This window comes from Sturnira hondurensis, unplaced genomic scaffold (assembly GCF_014824575.4).
Source record: "Sturnira hondurensis isolate 20B ecotype Veracruz unplaced genomic scaffold, ASM1482457v3 Scaffold0009125, whole genome shotgun sequence".
NCBI lineage: Eukaryota > Metazoa > Chordata > Mammalia > Chiroptera > Phyllostomidae > Sturnira > Sturnira hondurensis.
The window spans coordinates 1828969-1850581 of record NW_028081756.1 but is presented as its reverse complement, the minus strand read 5'-3'; the positions used below and the strand labels follow the sequence as shown (position 1 = coordinate 1850581).

General features: G+C 42.0%; 1 protein-coding gene across 4 annotated transcripts in view; it reads right to left on the bottom strand.

Moving 5' to 3' along the window:
• WDFY4 (WDFY family member 4) overlaps positions 1 to 21613 on the bottom strand; it is a 370216-nt gene that overhangs the window by 333599 nt on the left and 15004 nt on the right. For all 4 annotated transcript variants that reach the window (XM_037056671.1, XM_037056674.1, XM_037056673.1 and 1 more), the window contains exon 2: positions 15649 to 15899. In XM_037056671.1, the coding sequence (XP_036912566.1) occupies positions 15649 to 15882 (234 nt within the window). In that variant the 5' untranslated portion in view covers positions 15883 to 15899. The remainder of the gene's footprint in view (positions 1 to 15648; positions 15900 to 21613) is intronic.

The window sequence follows — 21613 nt, the reverse complement described above, 5'->3', positions numbered from 1 at the left end:
CTTTGCCTCAAAGCAAACTCAACTAAAAGCTAGCAGGATCTGCCTATGCTTGCTAGAGGAACACCTTCTACTCTGGGTGTGAAATCCCATAACAGGAAAAGTTCTAGAAATAACAGGCATAAACAATAGTGTCATCTGATGGTGACAAGGTAGATGAGAGCAGACCCTTACTTCCCCTGTTGGACAGGTGGAACATCCAGCCAATCTTCTGAGGAACAGAGTGAACAGGCCGTGGTATCCCAGCCTATATGAAGGCTGGAAACCAAAAGTTGTAGAGGACATTGAAAAATAGATGGTAAAGAGATTGCTTTGGGATAGTAAGGTCCCTGGGACCAGAGGAGGAGCCAGGGCTTCTGCAGCCTCAGGAATCCTTCTGCATCTTGCTGCAGGATTCATGCACCAGAGCTAAATAAACAGTCCCCTCCCTTACCAAGCAGAGAGGATAGAACAGCACCAGGATGGGCCTGGAGGCTTGAAGTTGCTGGGGGGAATAAACATGAAGTGGAAGACGGACAAGGGTGGTGTTCACCCACTGAGACTGTGGACACTGGCTGGGTCATTACCAGAGAAATAGGGGAGCTGGGTGATGCCTGGAGAAGGGAGAAGAGTTGGGCAGTGTTGGACCCTGACCCGGATAGTCTCCAGTCTGGTTGGATGGTTGTGCTGTGTGAGAGGCTGAGCTCTTGTTAGGAGTGGCAGGCTTGAACAGGAGGATTTTGTTCAAAAAGGCTCTTGGTGGCTGTTTAGGGTACTCTCCCACAGTGGCCGCACCCCAACCCCCATAGCCCCGGCAGCCAGGGCCCCACCACCACCCCTGCCACCCCACAGCTGGCTGTGCCCATACCCCTGCACCTAAGCAGTGGAGGCCATGCCTCTGTCCCCACCACCACAGCCTCAGCTTCATGCCCAACCCCATGGGCAAGGCTATGGCCCTGGTGGCTGTGCCCCTGCTGCGGCACCCCTGGCTGGCTTGCTAAGAGGAAGGAGGAGGCTCACCCCTGGCAGAGGAGAGCAGCAGGGCTCAGGGAGATAGCAGTCCTCAGAAAGAATTAATTCAGTGGGGGAGCTGAACTATCCTGAAGAGACTTTGAGAGTGCCTAGCACCTAGGACAGCAAAAAGGGAGAAAGTTGTGAGTGAGTTTTCCCTAATTAGTGCACCTCAAGGAAAGCATGACTGGTAGATTGAAGGTACCAGACTGGCTCAAATGGGCAGTAGGGGCCTGGCAGCAAGTGGAGGAACTGGGCTGGAGGCTGTGCAGCTGTGAAGATTATGGCCCAGACTAGGCACCCATACTCCCAAAACCAAAGGAAGGGAGAAAGCAAAGCCCAACATGCCTCAGCATACTACAGCCAGGAAGATGAGCAGAACTTGCTTGGTGGGTTTAAAGTCAGCAGGAAGCTTTTTCCTTTTTTTGTTTTTTTTTCTCCCCCCCTGCCCCGCCCAAATGAGGCAATAAGAAATGGAGCTGTGAGAGGGAGGTCACAAGGCTAAATCTCAACAACTGAGAAACTGAGACAAATTTCACTTTGCTATTCCAGAGAACTTGCATGTTATTGTTTATTTGTATTGTTATTATAATTATTATTATTTTCATTATTTTTACTTCTTTTCTTTTATTAGTATTTTTTATTTCTCTTCTTTCTGTTTAATTTTCTTCATTTTATTTGTTTGTTTAATTGCATTGTTTGGCTGGTTTTCCTGTTTTTTCCCTTTCACAGTGTATTTTAATTTTTTTCTTTAACTTCACTTGTGTTCCAATAGCACACTAGTCTAGATCATTACTTACTATTCTTGTTATTCAGATCATATAGTTTCTGTCATATGATTGTAGTTCCAGTCTTATTGTAAATAATAGTTGTTCCATGTGATGGAAAGTACTACACAGCACGCCCACAGCCATATTTTAGCCCATTTCACTATCTTCCAGAACTTTATTATGGTTGTGGTTAACTCTATTCTCTCATACAGTACTCCTATTTTCTATCCTTTACTCTTGCTACATCTCATAATCTGACCTCCCACAAACTCTCTGTTTTCTGGACTCAATTCACAATCCTTCTCCCCTCTAACAAGAGTCTTATCTCTTTTCCACCCTTCCTAAAAAGTGGCTAGTTGGATGAAATATCACAGTTAACACTATACTTATCCAAAGGATCTCCTATCTCTTCTCTATGGGTTGGTACTTTAAATACCATAGAATACACTCCTGCTTTCTTAATCCATTTTGCCTTCACCCTCCAACTGATCACATAAAAGAGGAGGTTGGAGCTGTGAACACCAATACACATGCTGGAAGAGGAACTCACCAACAAAGGAACCACCAGAAGATGGTAAAGGAAGATGGTGGAGGAGACAGTGAAACCTGGAGTGTGGCTAACACTGGAGACAACCTGGAGACAGGTTAGCCACACTAACCTCCACCCAGAACCACTCTGAAACTGCAACTAAATGGAGAAATTATTTGGATCAAACAATTAAGTAAAAGAGAGAGAAGCCTCAAAACCTTGGACAGAGAGAAGAAGCAGCTTCAACAGAACCTGTCCACACCTGCACAACACCATACAAAACACAGTGGGTGGAGTGACCCTCAGTTAACCAGCTGGAGGGAAGGACCCACCAAAGAAAGACCCAACAACAACCAAAACCCAAACACATCCAGAGAACCAACATAAACAACAGCCCATGAGCAGTAGGTTCAGGATATCCTGAAGACTGCACCACTGAATCTCAAAGGTATCCTACTATAGAGGTTCACACCACAGAAAGAGGAAGTAAGAACAGATCAATTTAATAAGCAGAGGCTAACAAGAGTCTCACAAAAAGAGAAGACAAACAATCTCCAAATGAAAGGAAAGGAGGAAGCCTCAGAAAGAATGTTAGGTGAAATAGAGGCAACTCAACTATCAGATATTGAGAACAAAGCAATGGCTATAAGGAAGCTCAATGAGCTCACAGAGAATTACCAAAAAATATAGGGAAAATGCGATGAACTCACTGCAAATTATATCAACATGAAAAAGGAAATAGAAACTATCAACAAGGGCCAAGAGGAAATGAAGAATACTGTTGAGAACCACTCTGCCTGGTCTCAGGAGTTGTAACTGCTGTCCATGGCTAAGGCTCAGTGAGCAACCCCTGGATGTGAGCCACCAAGGAGACAAAGCTTATCTCTGGCAGCAGCACTGCTTCTGCTTCATCCCCTGCCCACAACACTTGGTCAGTTAGTCAGAGACAGGTAGGACCCCTCAGAGTGGGGGCAACCTAAGCCAGACATGATCACTTGGAAGGCCCTCAAGGAAGGACTTGGGGGGGCTGCAGCAAAGAAGGTGTGATGTACCCTCACCCTCTGACTATTCTAACATAGCCTGAGTCCCCATTTCCATCTGGGAGAAGTGCTTCCTGGCTCTGATCCACTTAAGGCTAAAAACCTATGACTGGGAAATCAGTGCAGCTCTTTGCTGGCTAGAGCAGGTTCTGGAAAGAGTGATCCGGCATAAGAGAGAGTTCACAAAGTTCTGTGAAGCCTGCTTTACTTATAGTGCTTTCATTCATATGATAAGGGTCCGAACAGGAAATGAGTATGTCTCCCAAAGTTTCTGCAACCCCCTTACTTGACAGACACTGACTCAGACTAAGCCCTCAGATTTCTTTGAAATGTTATCTACTATTTGATCCTTGCCTCCTGACATTGATTGATGACCTTTACCTGTATTCCTATGTATTACAACCTAATAAAATCCATGGAAGAAGAGGTTCCGAGTCTTTCTCCTCTGAAAGATTGACCACCTCTCCTCCCCAAGCAGATGATGTCTTGGTAGTTTTACTTTCATCTGCGGCAGATGGGGTGACTTGCTGGCAATGTTGCCCCCACAGAATACAATTTCTGAACTGAAGAACACAATGGAAGGCTTGGTGAAGCAGAGGATCAAATCAGCAAGCTGGAGGACAAGGTAGAAAAAAACACCCACATAGGGCAAGAAAGAGAAAGAGAGACTCAGAAAGAAGGAAGAGGTGTCAAGGGAACTACAGGACAACACGATATGGAATAATATCTGTATAATAGGAATACCAGAAGCAGAAGAAGAAGAAGACATAGAAAACCTCTTTGAAAAAGTAATGATGGAAAACATCCTTAATTTGATGAGAGAAAAAGCCACACAAATCCAAGAATCACAGACATTCCCAATTAAGAGGACCCCAAAGAGGCCCACTTCAAGATACATCAAAATTACAATGAAAAAATTCCGAGACAAAGACAAAGAAAGAATCTTAAAGGCAGCAAAGGAGAAACAGGAAGTAATATACAAGGGAGCCCCGATAAGACTGGCAGCTGACTACTCAATGGAAACATTTATTTTTTTTTAATATATTTTATTGATTATACCATTACAGTTGTTCTATTCCCCCCCTTCATTCCCCTCCACCCGCACCCTCCCTCCCCCACCATTCTCCCCCCCTTAGTTTATAACCACGTGTCTCAAGTTCTTTGGATTCTATATTTCCCCCACTATTCTCGCCCTCCCCTCTATCTATTTTCTACCTACCCTCTATGCTATTTTCTGTGCCTTCTCCCCCCTTCTCCCCCTCCCACCCCCCTATTTCTAACCCTCCATGTGTTCTTCATTTCTATGGTTCCACTCCTGATCTAGCTGTCCTCTTGGTTTGCTTTTGTTTTAGGTGTGGTTGTTAATAACTGTGTGTTTGCTGTCCTTTCACTGTTAATATTTTTCATCTTCTTTTTCTTATATAAGTCCCTTTAGCATTTCATATAATAAGGGCTTGGTGATGATGAACTCCTTGAACTTGACCTTATCTGAGAAGCACTTTATCTGTCCTTCCATTCTAAATGAAAGCTTTGCTGGATAAAGCAATCTTGGCTGTAGGTCTTTGGATTTCATGACTTGGAATACTTCTTTCCAGCCCCTTCTTGCCTGTAAGGTCTCTTTTGAGAAATCCGCTGACAGTCTGATGGGTACTCCTTTGTAGGTGACTGTCCCCTTATCCCTTGATGCTTCTAGGATTCTCTCCTTCATTTTGGTCTTGGCTAATGTAATTATGATGTGCCTTGGTGTGTTCCTTCTTGGGTCCAACTTCTTTGGCACTCTCTGAGCTTCCTGGATTTCCTGGAAGTCTATTTCCTTTGCCAGACTGGGGAAGTTCTCCTTTATTATTTGTTCAAATAAGTTTTCCACTCGTGGCTGTTTCTTTCCCCCTTCTGGTACCCCTATAATTCGAATGTTGGAACATTTCAAGATGTCCTGGAGGTTCCTAAGCCTCTCCTCATTTTTTTGAATTCTCATTTCTTCCTTCCTTTCTGGTGGGATGTTTTGTTCTTCCTTCTGGTCCATTCCATTGATTTGAGTCCCAGTTTCCTTTCCATCACTATTGGTTTCCTGTGCATCTCCCTTCATTTCAATTAGTTTAGCCTTCATAAGTTCCTCTAATTTGTGACTTTGTTCCTCTAATTTGTGACTATAATCTACCAGTTCTGTGAGCATCCTGATAAATAGTGTCCTGAATTGTGCTTCTGAGAGGCTGGCAATTTCTTGGTCGCTGAGAGTTATTGGCTCTGGGACTTTGAGTTCTTCTCGCGCCATCTTTTGGGTTGTTTGTGCCTGTTCCATAGCAGGATCAGAGCCCTAAAGTGTTCACTAGAACAGGGCAACTAAGTCGCTGGGTTGTGACATTGTATGTGGGGGCGGGGTCAAAGAGGGACTATGGCGTCCTGTCCGCCACCTGCCGCCACAGCCCTCACTGGTGCCGCAGTTGCTGCCGTCACCGGGCCCAGGCATTTCGTCCCACTGCACGCGAGTGTGCCACCGCCATCAGCCCTCACCCCCTGGGGCCTGCGTGGTCTGTCTCACTGTGTGCGAATATGCGCCCGCGGTCTGCCCCACACCCCAACTGGTTCCCGTCTGCCTGCGCGCCTGGGTCGGGGGTCCTGTCCTGCCGGACCCTGCTCGCTGCTGGCTCCGCCCCTCTTACCATCCCCGTTGAACGGTTAGATGTAGTCGGACTTCCGTATAATTCAATTTTCTGTCCTTTGGTTGTGTCTTTGTTTCTCCAAATCTTTGTTGTATTCAAACTTGGTTGTGGGAGAAGGCACAGTGTTTCCACCTATGCCTCCAACTTGGTGGAAGTTCAATGGAAACATTTAAATCCTGAAGAGAATGGCAAGAAACATTCCTAGTAATGAAATCCAGAAGACTGAAACCAAGATTACTCTACCCAGCAAGGCTCTCAATTAAAATGGAAGGTCAAATAATGAGTTTACCAGACAAAAGAAGTCTAAAAAAATACACCTCCACCAAACCAGCTCTGGAAGACAAGTTTTGGAGACTGCTTTAAGAAAGGGGGGGAAAGTGAGAAAGAGAGAAACACAGGTATGAAAAATGGCAATGAATAAGTACCTGTCAATAATTACCTTAAACATAAACAGATTGAGTGCTCCAATCAAAAGACATGGAGTAGCTGAATGGATAAGAAAGCATAACCCACACACATGCTGCTTACAAGAGACCCACCTCAGAACAAAAGACCTACACAGACTTAAAGTGAAGAGCTAGAAATAAATATTCCAAGCAAAGAGACAGGAAAAAAAGCCAGCATAGCAATACTCGTGTCAGACAAAACAGACTTCAAAAGTAGGGCCATAAAAAGAGATCCAGAGGTCACTTCACAATACTCAAAAGAAGAATACATCAAGAAGACATAAACATTGTAAATATGTATCCACCCAACACAGGTGGAGGACTTCAGAAAAGATATTGACAGCAATGCAATTATAGTAGTGGATTTAAACACCCCACTGTCAAAAATGGATAGATCTTCCAAACAAAATATCAACAAAGATACTGTGACATTGAACGATGTCCTGGGTCAAATGAGCTTAACTGATATATATAGAGCCTTTCCTCCCAAGGGAGGAAAATACACATTCTTTTCAAATGCACATGGAACATTTTCAAAGACCACATGATAGGCACCAAACAAGCCTCAACAAATTCAGGAAAATTGAAATTATATCAAGTATTTTCTCTGAAACAAAAGACGGAAACGAGAAACCAACCTCATGGAAAAACCTCAAAAACACTCAAACTCATCAAAATTGATTACCATGCTATTAAACAATGAATGGGTCAAGAATGAGATGAAGGAAGGAATCAAAAAGTTTCTGGAAACAAATGAAAATGAACTTACAAGAACCCAAAATTTATGAGCACTGCAAAAGCACTCCTGAGAGGAAAGTTCATAGTAATACAGGCCTACCTAAAAACATAGAAACATATTGAATGAACAACCTAACCCTACACCTACAAGAACTCAAAGAACAGCAAAGACAGCCCAGAGCAAGTAGAAGGAAGGAAATAACCAAGATCAGAGCAGAATTAAATGCCATAAAGACTAAAAGCACAATTCAAAGTATCAAAGAATACAGGAGCTGGTTCTTTGAAGATGACAAAATTGACATGCTGTTAAGCAGATTCATCAAGAAAAAGAGACAGCACCCAAATAAACATGATCAGAAATGAAATGAGAAATTACAACTGACACCACAGAAATGCAAAAGATTATAAGATTACTACAAAGAACTATATGATAAGAAACATGAAAACCTAAGAGAAATGGACAAATTTCTAGAAAAATATAATCTTCCAAATCTCAGTGAAGAAGCAGCAGCTGTTATTGGCCTGAATAGACCAATAACAGCTGATGTTATTGAGCCAGTAATCAAAAATCTCCCAACACACAAATGCCTTAGACCAGACAGTTTCACAGGAGAATTCTACAAAGCATTTAAGGGAAAGCTAACCCCTATCCTTCACAGACTATTAAAAAAATTTCAAGAAGATGAAAGACTCTCAAACTCTTTTTATGAAGCCAGCATTATCCTAATCCCTAAACCAGATAAAGGGGCAACAAACAAAGAAAACGTCAGGTCTACATCACTGATGAACATAGACGCTAATATCCTCAGCAAAATATTGGGAAACCACATCCAGCAATACATTAAAAAGATAATATACCATGACCAAGTGGGATTCATCCCAGGGATGCAAGAATAGTACAATATTCCCAAATCAATAAACATAATACATCACATAAACAAAAGCAAAGACAAAAATCACATGATCATATCAGTAGTTGTGGAAAAAGCATTTGATAAGGTACAGCACCCATGCATGATCAAAACATTCAGCAAAGTGGGAATAGAGGGACCATTCCTCAACATAATAAAGACCACATATGAGAGACCCAGTCATCATCATACACAATGGGCAAAAACTAAAAGCTTTTCCAATGAGATCAGGAGCAAGAAAAGGTTGTCCAGTTTCACCACTTCTATTCAACATAGTATTGGAAGTCCTAGCCACAGCAATTGACAACAACAACAACAAGAAACAACAGCCATTCAAATTGGAAAAGAGGAAACAAAACTGGCATTGTTTGCAGATGACATGACAGTGTACATAGAAAATTCTGTAGATTCCACCAAAAAAACTGCTCAACCTAATAAATGAATTTGACAAAACAGTGGGATACAAAGTCAATAACCAGAAATCAAAGGCATTTTTATATACCAACAATGAAACATCAGAAACAGAAATCAGGAAAAAAATACCATTTCATATAACAACAAGAAAAATAAAATACTTAGGAATAAACCTAACCAAGGAGGTAGAAGACCTGTACTGAGAAAACTACACAACACCAAAGACAGAAATTAAGGAAGATATAAACAAATGGAAACGTATACTATGTTCATGGATCAGGAGAATTAACATGATCAAAACATCCATATTACCAAAATTAATTTATAGATTCAATGCAATACCTATTAAAGTACCAATGGCATATTTCACAGACATAGAACAAATATTTCAGAAATTTATATGGAACCATAAATGACTCTGAATAGCTACAGCAATTTTGAGAAAGAAGAGCAAAGTAGGTGGGATCACAATACTTAAAATCAAACTGTATTACAAGGCCACCATCATCAAAACAACCTGTTACTGGCATAAGAACAGACACATGGACACATGGAAGAGAATGGAGAGCCCAGAAATAAACCCAAGTATCTATGTTCAATTAATTTTTGAAAAAGGGGGCAGCAACATTAAATGGAGCAAAAATAGCCTCTTCAATAAATGGTGTTGGGAGAGCTGGACAGCTACATGCAAAAAATGAAACTCGATCACCAACTTACACCATACACAGAAATAAATTCAAGGTGGATAAAAGATTTAAAAATAAGTTGTGACAGCCCTGGCTGGCATAGCTCAGTGGATTGAGCACGAGCCTGCGAACCAGAGGATCGCGATTCGATTCCCAGTCAGGGCACATGCTTGGGTTGCAGGTTGGTTCCCTGCAGGCCAACTCCCTGCACGGGACGCACGAAAGGCAACCATACATTGATATTTCTCTCCCTCTCTCCTTCCCCTCTAAAGATAAATAAATAAAAAATCTAAAAAATTTTTTAAAAACAACAATTAGTTTAAATATTTGGAAAAAAATAAGTTGTGACACCATTGAAGTCCTAGAGGAGAACATAGGCAGGAAAATCTCACATATTCCACGCAGCAATATTTTCACTGATATGTCCCAGAGCAAGGGCCATAAAGAAAAAAATAAACAAATGGGACCTTATTAAAATAAAAAGCTTCTGCACGGCTAAAGAAAAGAGCATTAAAATGAAAAGAGAACCAACTATGTGGGAAAACACATTTGCCAATGATACCTCAGACAAAGATTTGATCTCCAAAAATATGTAAAAAACTCACACAACTCCACTCTAAGACAAGCATCCCAATTAAAAAATGGGCAAAGGACTTGAACAGATACTTCTCTAAGGGGGACATACATAGGGTCCAGAGACTTATGAAAAGATGTTCAGTATGGCTGAACAGTATGTTCAGTATGGCTGAAAAGATGTTCAGTATGGCTGTCTCTGAACAGCCATACTGAACATCTTGCATCAGATGCAAGATGCTTCAGATTTGCATCAGAGAGATGCAAAATAAAACCACAATGAGATACCACTTCACACCAGTGAGAATGGCCATCTAAAGAAAGCAACAAACACTGTTGGAGCATCGTGGAGAAAATGGAACCCTAGTGTACTGTTGGTGGGATTGCAGACTGGTGCAACCACTGTAGAAAACAGTATGGAATTTTCTCAGAAAACTAAAAATGGAGCTGCCTTTTGACCCAGCAATTCCGCTGCTAGGATTATATCCTAAGAACCCTGAAACATCAATCCAAAAGAACCTATGCACCCCAATGTCATAGCAGCAGAATTTACAATAGCCAAGTGCTGGAAGCAACCTAAGTGCCCATCAGTAAATGAATGGATCAAAAAACTATGGTACACTTACTCAATGGAATACTACACAGCAGAAAGAAAGAAGGAGCTTCTATCCGTTGGGACTGCATGGATAAAACTGGAGAGCATTATGCTAAGTGAAATATGCCAGGCAGTGAGGGGCAAATACCATATGATCTCACCTTTAACTGGAACATAATCAACAAAGGAAAAAAGCAAGCAAAATATAACCAGAGACACTGAAAGTAAGAACAATATGCTGCAGAAAGGAAGAAGGAACTACTACCCTTTGCAACATCATGGATGGAACTGGAAAGCATTATGCTGAGTGAAATAAGCCAGGTAGTGAAAGACAAATACCACATGATATCATAGTTAACAGGAATCTAAACAACAAAACAAACAAGCAAGCAAAATATGACCAATGACACTCAAATACAGAACAGGCTGACAGGGTCCAGAGGGGAGAGGGGAGAGAATCATAGGGGAAAAGGGGATGGACTCACATGAACAAGTATAAAGGACACATGGACTATAACTAAGGGTGGGGGGCAGAAATGGGAGGGAGGTGGGGAGTGTCAGGTCTGGGAATATAAGACAGAAAACTGTACTTGAACAAGAATTAAATAAAAATAAAAATTAAAAAAAAGAAAGTAAGAACAATCTGACAGTAACCAGAGGGAAGATGGGAGGGGATAATGGGGGGAAAGGTTTTCAGGAACTACTATAAAGGACACATGGACAAAACAAAGGGGGTGTGGAATCAGGGGAGGGAGGTGGAGGTGGCTGGTGTGGCAGGAAAGAGTTAAGGGAAAATGTAGACAACTGTACTTGAACAACTTAAGATAATTTTTTTAAAGAATTAGAAGTTCCAGGAAGAGTATAGCCCAAGGTGCTTGGCAGGGAAATATAACAGTCAATTGAATCCTTCCTAAAAGCACTGCTCTGCACAGGGAGAAGTTATTGGCTCTCTGCTGCTTCCTATGTGATGCAATAAAACCTCCTCTATGTCTAAAACCTTTTGGAGTCAGATATCCAGAAGTAGTACCTATTTATGCACAAAGGGAATGTAGGTGCTAGTCAGTCAAAGCCATTGTCCAGTGAATCATGGAGTAGGAACCAAAATCAGATGTGCTGTGTTCTATGGACTCCAGCGCTGCCTGAGTGAGCCTAGTGGTTAATGACAGGGGGCCCAGGCAGACCGCCCGGGTTAAGTTCTGCTTTCCACTAACAACTTGGTAACTTTGGCCATGTTTTATAACATCTCTAAACCTCCCTTCATTTATAAAGCTGGGATAAAAAAAACCCTCACTTCACAGAGTAACTGTAAGGGTTTGTAAACACTAAACAAAATGCCTGTTTTAGTTAGAGCTTGGTGAGTAACACACTCTAACAGCAGTGAAAGTAACTACTTGTTCTGGCTAAGATTGCTCCTCTTCAACCTATGAAGGGGAGAAGAAGAGTGATGGAGCCTACTGGAGGAAGAGAACCTGCAGTTCTGAATGAGAACTTTGTTTCTGACTCATCCCCTAGGGGCAGCTCCCTGCTATGGCTCCAGTGCCCAGAGACTCCATTAGGCAATTCTTTATTGCGAAGACAGCAAACAAAATGCTGAGTAGGTTCACTCCTTAACACCCTACAGTTTACTTTAACTGTGGAGATGAGACAATGGAGCTAGAATTTCATATGGAACCAACCATGCTCTTCTTTGGACTTGCCTAGCAGTTAATGCAGATGTATGTATAAACAATGACAAGGGTCAGGAGGAAATGTGCCCTCTGCTGTGGTTTGCAGGAATCAGATATGAGAAAAAGCCAAAGAGGAAGTTCTTTGTGGAGAAGATGCCAAAGAAGCTCTTCCAAGGGAGTCTGCTATGCAAGACAACATCAATTATCAAATCTCAAGACTGACTGGGATGGGGCACACACTGTCATCAACCTTTGCTAAAGTTCTAAGCACACATGGGTCACCCTTTCCATGCTGGGTCTGACTGAGAGTCTGGCCCAGTTACACAAGACTCCACTACTCAGGGACATAACTCTTTCTAAGCAGGGGCCACAATTCAAAATCTCTTGTCTTAGAATAAAGAATGTTTCAGATCATCTTAATTTTCTTTGAGCCCCAAATGCAAAAAGCCAGGTATAGAGAATTTAGAGCTACCAAACAAAGCATTCCAGGACTCTTAAATGTGCTCAGAAGTCTCCTAGCCCAGCTGGGCCATGGTTTCCATGACAACCAGTACATGAATAAGGCTTTGATGTTAATGGCCACATTCCACAGGATACGGTAAAACTTTTTAGTCTTGGTATTTCCAAGGGACTTCTTTATATACGACCTTGAAGAACATTGTTTTGTGGTTATAAAATCCAGAACAGAGTGGTTACAAGCTTGATTTCTTCCACAAGGACCTATATTCCAATGGATATTTTCAGTCTTCATCTATTGCTCAGATTTTATCTTCACTACATGTGAAAAAAAAGAACCTTCTCCCTTCCCCATGTTTCTTTCCACTACCAACTTTTAATGAAGAAGCCCAAGGGCTCTGGCTGTGGCAGGGTTTTATTAGTCACAACAGAAACATAGAAATAATATGTTTATAGACATGTAAGACTTAATAAAATGTAGATTTTACCAAATGATTAAAAGCCTGTAATATTCTGCTTCTCCAGAGTTGATCAGAGGTGGACTCCAAGGATCCAAAACATAGGTTGTATCGGTAGTTTGGGGGATCATGGGGACAGGATCTTAAACCGCATGTTTCTGGTTAGTAACCTGGAAGCTAGTGAGAAGGTTATAGGGACACTGTCTGCTTTCCGTGTACCCTGGATTTCACAATCATCATCTTATCTCACCCTCACAGTCTCCTAGCAAAGTGTTATTGATTATACTTTACAGATGAGAAACTGAAGTTCAGTAATACTTAGTAACTTGCTCAAGGACACACAGCTAATAAACAATAGATTCAGGGCTTAGCCCCAGCTGACTTCAACCTGAAGGCCCATGCATGGACCGTTAATGCCTTCAATCACTGGGACAAGGCCTGGGACACAGGAATCAATATCAAGGTCCACTTGTAATATGAACTGCATGCTTACCCATGGGATCACAAGCTCAGATCCCTATAGGTCAAATAACATAAATGAGTAAGCTACATGGGGTAAAAGATATTAGGAGATACAGGACTGGGGTAAAATAAGAGACTAAGACCATTTTCTGTCTGAAAGGGGTGCCTCTAAACATCATACAACTGTTGGCATTACAGCTATCAAAATTTTCAAGAAACTGGACATTTGATTTTCATTTTGAAAAAATGGCCAGTAACCCCTGGCTTCATTTTTACCCCCTATAAGCCAAAGAAAATGTATTCTGGGTGCTATTCAATATCCTCTGCTTTTGGACTGAACAGCTATAAGGGTAAAACCTCTGTCTTCTTTACTCTTATAGATTCAGGCCCTAGAACAGTGTATAAATGCTTAATAAATTTTTATACAAGTGAAGAAATTCTCAGATAAACACTCTGGAAAGAGGTGAAGAAGTATAGAGCCCTGGCTCTCAGATGCAAAGTACTTTCATCACAGCCAGGCTACCCAGGTTAGTGGGAAAGATACAAAATAGCAGATGGATCCATAAATATTCCCTGTGAATTTCAGTCAGGGTGGGAGGCAGCTCACATCTTTCCTTTGGGAAGAACAAAGTTGATCTGAGAACTGGGTGAGGCTAAGCTAGCTCCCAAATACTGGGACTGTAAGGGAGGGAGGCTAGAAATAAAAAACCTGAACCATGTCTCCTAGCCTAGTTCTTCTTTTCCAGTATATTCCCTATGTTCCAGTTATCCAGTCTGTGAAATGGAATGAATGGGGTATACAAGTCCAAATCACGGAGGAAAATAATGACTCAATGAACCATAAGTTATTTGGCATTTTTTAACAACAAAAAAAAAAACATGCCTAAGTATTCAATGTCTCTTATAAATATGATCCCAAGAAGGTTCTGAGTCATCTTTGGTGCCCATCAGTAAATGAATGGATCAAAAAACTATGGTACATATACACAATGGAATTCTATGCCACAGAAAGAAAAAAGGAGCTCCTACCTTTTGCAACAACATGGATGGAACTGGAAAGCATTATGCTGAGTGAAATAAGCCAGGTGTTGAAGGACAAATACCATATGATCTCACCTTTAACAGGAAGCTAAACAACAAAACAAACAAGCAAGCAAAATATAACCAAAGACACTGAAATAAAGAACAGGCTGACAGTGACCAGAAGGGAGAGGGGAGGGAATTTCAGGGGAAATAGGGGAGGGATTTAAAGGAACATACATAAAGGATACATGGACAACAACTGAGAAGGGTGGAAATGGGAGGGAGGGGGGAGCACGGAGTGTGGGATAGGATGGGAGTAATAGACAGAAAACTGTACTTGAAAAATAATTAAATAAATTTTAAAAATTTTTAAAAAAGAAAAAAGAAAGTTCATAAATATCTCTGGTTAGTAAGTCAGATGAAACATTAACAAAGGGGTTTCCCAATAAAGATCTGCCTAAGCTTCCATCTGTCTTAGACTATTTTCAATGTGAAAAGTATCTCCTATTATCTGTTCTTTGATTGTAGGTATGTTTTTGGAATAATAAGTCAAAATTAATAGCCAAGCAAAAACTAAGTCCTCATAAAAAGATACATTTCCAACTGTATGACTAGCTTTCAATATATTCAGCTCTTAAGCAGACCTCACTGTCAGGAGTTTTGTTCCAGGACAACAAGGAAAATCACTTGTACCTATGCTTTCACCACCTGCCGCTAGCCATATTGTTGGCCCAGGAGACAGGCTAAACTTCTCTCACATGCCTGTAAGCAGGGAAGGGAACGCTGCTTTAACGCTCACCACAGATTATACCTCAGTTTGCACTACTGGCACAATTTGACGTTCTGGCTCTCCCAGGCCCCGGTGTTTGCATGAGCGAAGCTTAAGATTGCCAGTCATCCCAGTGCCTCGTGTCTCAAGACACATACTCCTTTTCTAGCTCCCAAAGAAGTTGATCTCTTCCCTGCCTTTTAAGCTAAGGCTATGGCCAAACAATATATCTTTTTAAAACTAAAGAGACAGTATTACCCCTCACTCAATAGTTCATTCATCCCCAGCCCTTCCTCATCCTGGAGAATAGTTTTGCTTGTCATCTTTATTAAATAATACAACATTCTGCTCTAAGCAACCACAGACCACTTGTAATATTAAAACCAACCAACTCCATCTTCCAATCATTCCAGAAGTATCCCCAGAACACTGTATGATACAACTTCAAGAATAAGAATGCCAACCTTTAAGAACAGTGGGAGAAGACTCAACAGGCTCCTCTGACGCTCAGCTGGGCTCCTGTGATCCAACTGCTGATATTCCAGAAACTTCTTTTCTACCTTCTCCCAGAGAGGTGTGAGACCCTGGAACTGCCCTCCATGTGGGAAGTCAGGCTGAACAACATCAGACTGGCCTTCATTCTTGGAACCTGGATCCTTAGCTCTGTCTTCAGACTTTGAAACATCTTCTGCCTCCATGCCTTAGCAAAGCAGCTCTAAATTCAGAACAAAAAAAAAAACAAAAATGAAAAGTCCTTTCACAGAACTTCCTGATGAATCTGGTTGTGGGGCAAGGTGCTGTATGCACTCAGTCCAGTTCCTATTAAAGATGGTTCCTCTAAGAATCTGAAACCAACTAAAATAGGAAGACTTTGTAAAATAAGAGATTCAGATTTACAGTTACTCACAGATATTGACAATCTAACATGTGATGGGCTTTTAACACAGACTCTCATGAGAGACACATGTATTCTGAATTTCTCTACATGGTTAGCAAACCAACTGGGCCAAAGCTATAGGAGCAGCTAGATGTCCAGTTGAAATGCAAATCTTTAACACCAAAGCCCATTTTCTTATTTCCTGGTGCTGTACCTCTTTTAAAAGACTGTTAATAGGAAAGACATGTGGAAATCATCTTACCAATATTTGTAGAAGCAAGTAATTCTGTGTATTCAATTATAACTTCCTTCTACTCCATGAGTCTAGAGGATATAGGTTTTTCATTCTCAGCATTATTTGATTCACATTCAGTATTTTCTAGAGGACTTTGTCCTCAAAATGACTTCCTAACCCTCCACGCTAACTTGGAAGCCCTTCTCTATTACTGCAATCAGTGCAGTTTGTGCAAGCTGGAGGCCTTGGGTCAGTAGTCATAAGGACAAAAACTTGTGCAATTAAAATAGCCGAAGACTGATTTGTCAGATAGGTAACCCTGAGAAGGTACCTTTATCTTTGCCCTTGACTTTTCGATTGCCATAATCTTTAGGTGGGTCATGACTGACTCGGCACAAGAAAGGTTTCTTTATTGTTTATTTGTCAAGAATGCAGGAAGCTCCAAGGAGGGACCAGACTGTCCAGGCTCTCTGAAAGAAGCCCTCCACCCCAACCACAGTGTCACGAGATAGCAATCCATCCTGGAATCTGGCCAGCAAACAACAATCACTAACCACAGGATAGCAACCAGGCAGATGGACACATGCAGTGGGTTTAACAGTGTTTTACTCTGGGTTGCAGCAATGGAGGGGGTGCACCCTGCTTTATTTTTAGCCCAAACACACATATACACACATCTTGCTGGCTGGAGTGGGTATTAACTAAGGATCACATGGCTGGACTAACCATCCCCTCCTTGAAACTTTCCCACTCTTTACATGCAAAATTCCATGTGTCCCTGGCTTTTCTTCTATCACATATACTTATTACTCAAAATGATTTCTCAAACTCCATTTTCAGAAATCATTTTATTTTTACAAAAGCCATGTAAGTGCAGTATTGAAAAGTGGGAAGATGTCAGGAAGAACATCAAGCTTGCCTATACTCAGAGAAATGACTGCTCATATTCCTGCTTCCATCTATGAATACACAGTTTAATAAAAACACACTAATGACATTGTTAGGGCAAACTTTTTATCTATATTTTTTCTTTTTTTGGTTGGTTTGCTGGAGATTTGTGGGAGCTTATTTGTTTCCTTTTGGGGACTGACCCTTAGGAGCAGGTGGTAGAGTGCCTCATGTTCCTCAGTCTCAGCATAGTCTCTTCTCTGACCTAGGCCAGTCTTTTTTCTGGCTTTGTTAGTTTATTCATGTATTCTTGGACCTCCATTGTCACTCCCATTCCCCTCTCCACACCCCTTCCCACTGCACCTACTTGATAGCATGGGTTTCTAATAAAATATGGCCCAAATGTGAGACTTATGAATGCCTGCATTGGAAGGTGCCTGACTGACCTTCTGCATCTTTTCTCCAGCTCACTTTTTCACTCAGCATTATGTCTTCAGACCTAACTGTGCAACTCTTTGTTGACTTCATTTCCTCTAACTGCTGTCTCCTAATACAAAGTGGGCAGGCATCAGGTGCTATTTGACTTGTTCACTCTGTAGTGACCATGGCTACTTCCCAACAACATCCTGTACTTCTCTTGATCCTGTCCTGACACACCAAGGCAGGTTTCCTCAGGTGCTGCATGTTTCTGGTTCTGGGTATGAACACAGGGGCAGAAATGCTGAACAAGGGAATATACCTGTTCGATTCAACTGTGTATCAGCAGCTAAGATGCTTCCAGAAACCTGGCAGCAGACCGACCATACTCCACCCATGGAGCACATGACAGCTCCTCTACCATCTCATCCATACCCTTGCTTCCCACCACCCAATTTCTAATGTTTGCTAATCTGAATGGAGTAAAGTGATTCCTTGTCATTTTCATTTGTATTTCTCTAAGCTAATAATGAGTCTGAGCATCTCTATATGACTATTAACCTTTCAGATTGCTTCTTTTGCAAACTGACTGTTCATAACCTCTACTTATTTTTCCTTGCCTATCTTGTTCTTGTCGCTTTGCAGGAGTTTATTCTAGAAACTATTCCTCTGTTGGTTTTAAAAATTGCAAATTCCTCTCTCAATCCATTTTTAATAAATTAGTTCATAAGTTTCTTTTTGTCACAAAAACATTATCATGAATATTTTCAATGTTGCTAAAGATCTTCATTTTTAATGGCTGTGTGGTGGCTGTAGAGCCATATTGATCATTAATTTAACTAACCTCCTATACCTACACGTTCAAGTGGTTTTCCAATTATTTGCAACTATCAGCAACACTGTAACATCAGCTTTGTGTTATGGCTGTCCACATATTCATGATTAAATAGCAGATCATAACACATTCCTAAATTTCTGAAAGAAAATAGCTGGACCTAAAGGCAAGTAAATTTTCCAGGCTCTTGACACGTTTCTAAACCGTTTCTCCAAACACCCTCTCAGTGTACAATCCTACCAAGAGTGTACTGTTGGGAAACGCCCTGCCTGCTTTCAGGAGCTGTAACCCTCCCATGGCTAAGGATGAGTGAGTGACCTTTGGACCATAAGACACTAAGGAGACAAAGCTTATCTCCCTGGCAGGAGCTCCACTTCTGCTCCTTTTTTCAAAACTGGCCTCCAATGCTTGGTCAGTTAGCCAATGAAGGATAAGATTCCCCGAGGGGGGAACAACCTAAGAGACGCATGATCACATGGAGGCCCCAAGGAAGGACTTGGGGGCTATGGAGAAAGGGGGTGGTGGACCCTTGTCCCTCAGTTTTGACAAAGCCTGAGTCCTCATTTCTCCTAATTCCTTGGCTATCTTGCCTCCTCTGCCTGGCTTAAGCTTGAAACAATGGTAGAGGGTGGTGCAACCCTGTGCTGGAAAGGGCAGGCTCCCTGGGTGATCAGGCCTGAGAAAGGATATGTAAAATCCTGTGAAGCCTGCTTTGCTAAGAATGCTCTTAGTTAAATGATAAAGGCTCAAGCAGGAAATGAGTTTGTTTTCCAAAGTTTTGTAGCCCTTTAGCTAATAGACCCTGCCTCAGAATAGGCCCTTGTAGTTCTTTGTATGTTATCTATTGTTTGATCCTTACTGACTAACAATGATTAATGAATGTTACCTGTATTCCTCTGCTAATTGAACTCAATGAAAGCTCTCCCCTTGAGAGAGTGGCCAAGCCGTTCTGAGGCACTCTCCCCTCGAGGGAGTAGCAGTGCTGTCCCTTTTCCTCCACAGGACTCGGTAGTCCATGTCAATTTGTCTCATATCTCATCCATGACCCCACGGACACTGCAGGTGGGTGCCCATGTCAGTGTACAAGAGTTTACATTTCCTTAGTTACTGTTTGTTTTTTTTTTTAAATCTAGCTGATTTGGTAGGTTAAAAAATAAATGCATCTCTGTTGTTTCTTACTCATGTTTTGTTATAATGTGAGGAGCTGAGCATACTTCTGTCTGTCCACAGCTCTGTCTCCTTCGGGAAGCCCAGCAGTGGCTCTTTGGGTCAGACCCTCCTCGACTGACCAATTCATTCAATGAACCATGTCCAGGGCCTCCCCAACACACTACATTTTTAGGATAAGTGGTAAGAGGACAAGTTCAGCATCAGGTCAGAATGTGAAAATACAGTCCTGGGGACCTGTAGGAGAGTTCAGCTCCTCCCCCATGCCTTTGGTTGCCCCTGGGAACCACATATCCACTAAATGTTAGCTCTGTGAAGGAAAACCATTTTGCCTATATCAGCAGTTGACACAGTGAAGATGCTCAATGAAATGTCATTAAATAAGTAAACAAATAAACCTGTATGCTGATGGCACCCAAATCTCTCTCTCTGCCCAAACCCCTCTTCCAAACAAGCCCTTTTTTTCTCATTCAAAGATTTGTACTTGAATTTCCTGCAGACTCTGAAAGTCACTATGTCCCAATCAAACCACCACCCCTGTCATCTGCAGAGACAACCCTGTCAGGCTGGGCATCCCCACTCACAGATGGCTGTTAGAGTGTCACTAAGTATCATCTCTTATCATACAAATGTCATTTTGTGACCACACCTGCAGGTACTCCTGAACAATTCATGCATTGAACCATGTCCCAGGCCTCACCAACACTCCACATTTTTAAGATAAGCAGGTCAGAGGACAAGTTCAACATCAGGTCAGAATGTGAAAATACAGTCCTGGGGACCACTGCTGGGTACCCAGGGGAAATAACAGAAACAGCCTCAGTTCTTCTGAAGTTAAGAAGCCTTGTTTACTAGAGTGAAAAGATTAAGTAGCCAGAGAGTTTTTGAGAAACAAGAATTTCTAACGAGTGGAGAATCTGTGAAATCCCATGGAGAAATGGTATGACTCCAATGTCAAGCTGTGTCCCCCTCCTGTGCTCTCCCATCGCCCTTGGCCTGCTTGGGTTTTATTTGTAAAAAGGAAGAAAACAAGGAGTAGTCTCTCAGAATTGTGTGAAGAACAGCATGAAGAAATCATTCTAACTCACTTCATTGTCAAACATTCCCTCTGTGAGTGCCAGCACCTTCTCATCCACAGTAAAAAGGGATGTGTTGGCAGAGGGTTACTTGGGAGACTAGGGCAGGGCTGGAATTAGGGTGAGGCAAGTGGGGCACTCATCTCAGGCCCAAGATTTAAGTGGGGGTCACTAAAAATCTCAGTAACCAGGTTAAATAACATTAGAATGCAATATTTTCAAAAATCTATTAATGCCAAAAATGCATAATGAACAAAATATCAAAAATTTAAAAGCCACATCCTGGCCTAGACTTCTGTGGATTCTACTTTAATACACAGTGTAGTGGCCATGAGCTGAAGTTTTGGGCCAAATCTAATGGACTGATCATAAGACCAAGAGATGAAACTCATCCCCGACTCAGTGTCCTCATCTGTGAACAGGACAATAATAGAACCCTCAGAGGGTGCCAAGCCAATTCAGTCAATTGCATGAGGCAGCAAGAGACAGCCACACAGGAACCTGCACACTCACGTAGCCTCGAAGCAGAGGGTTGACGTGGGCCGGGGTGGCAGTCAGAGGACAGGATTCATGCCCAGCTTGGCCATTTCAATACCTTAACCAAGTTACTTCCCCTCTCTGAAATTAGATTTCCCCTGATCAAAACAGCCCTGGTTAGCTCAGCTCCACCCTCTGGCCTCTATGCATTGACATTGGGAAAGATGCATGACAGTGAGTCAGGGCAGAATGGCTGGAAACGCCCGAGTGGGCTGAGAGTCTGTGGGTTCTGTGTGCTGAAGGGCATTGTGTACAAAGAACCAGATATGTCTGTCTGACCCACAAGGGTTTCCTATGACCTCAGTGGCACCAGAGCTAGGAGTGGCCATGTGGGCCCCAGCCCTCTGGTGTCACAGCCCATTTTTGCTCTGGCCTCCATCCCACACCCACACCCAAC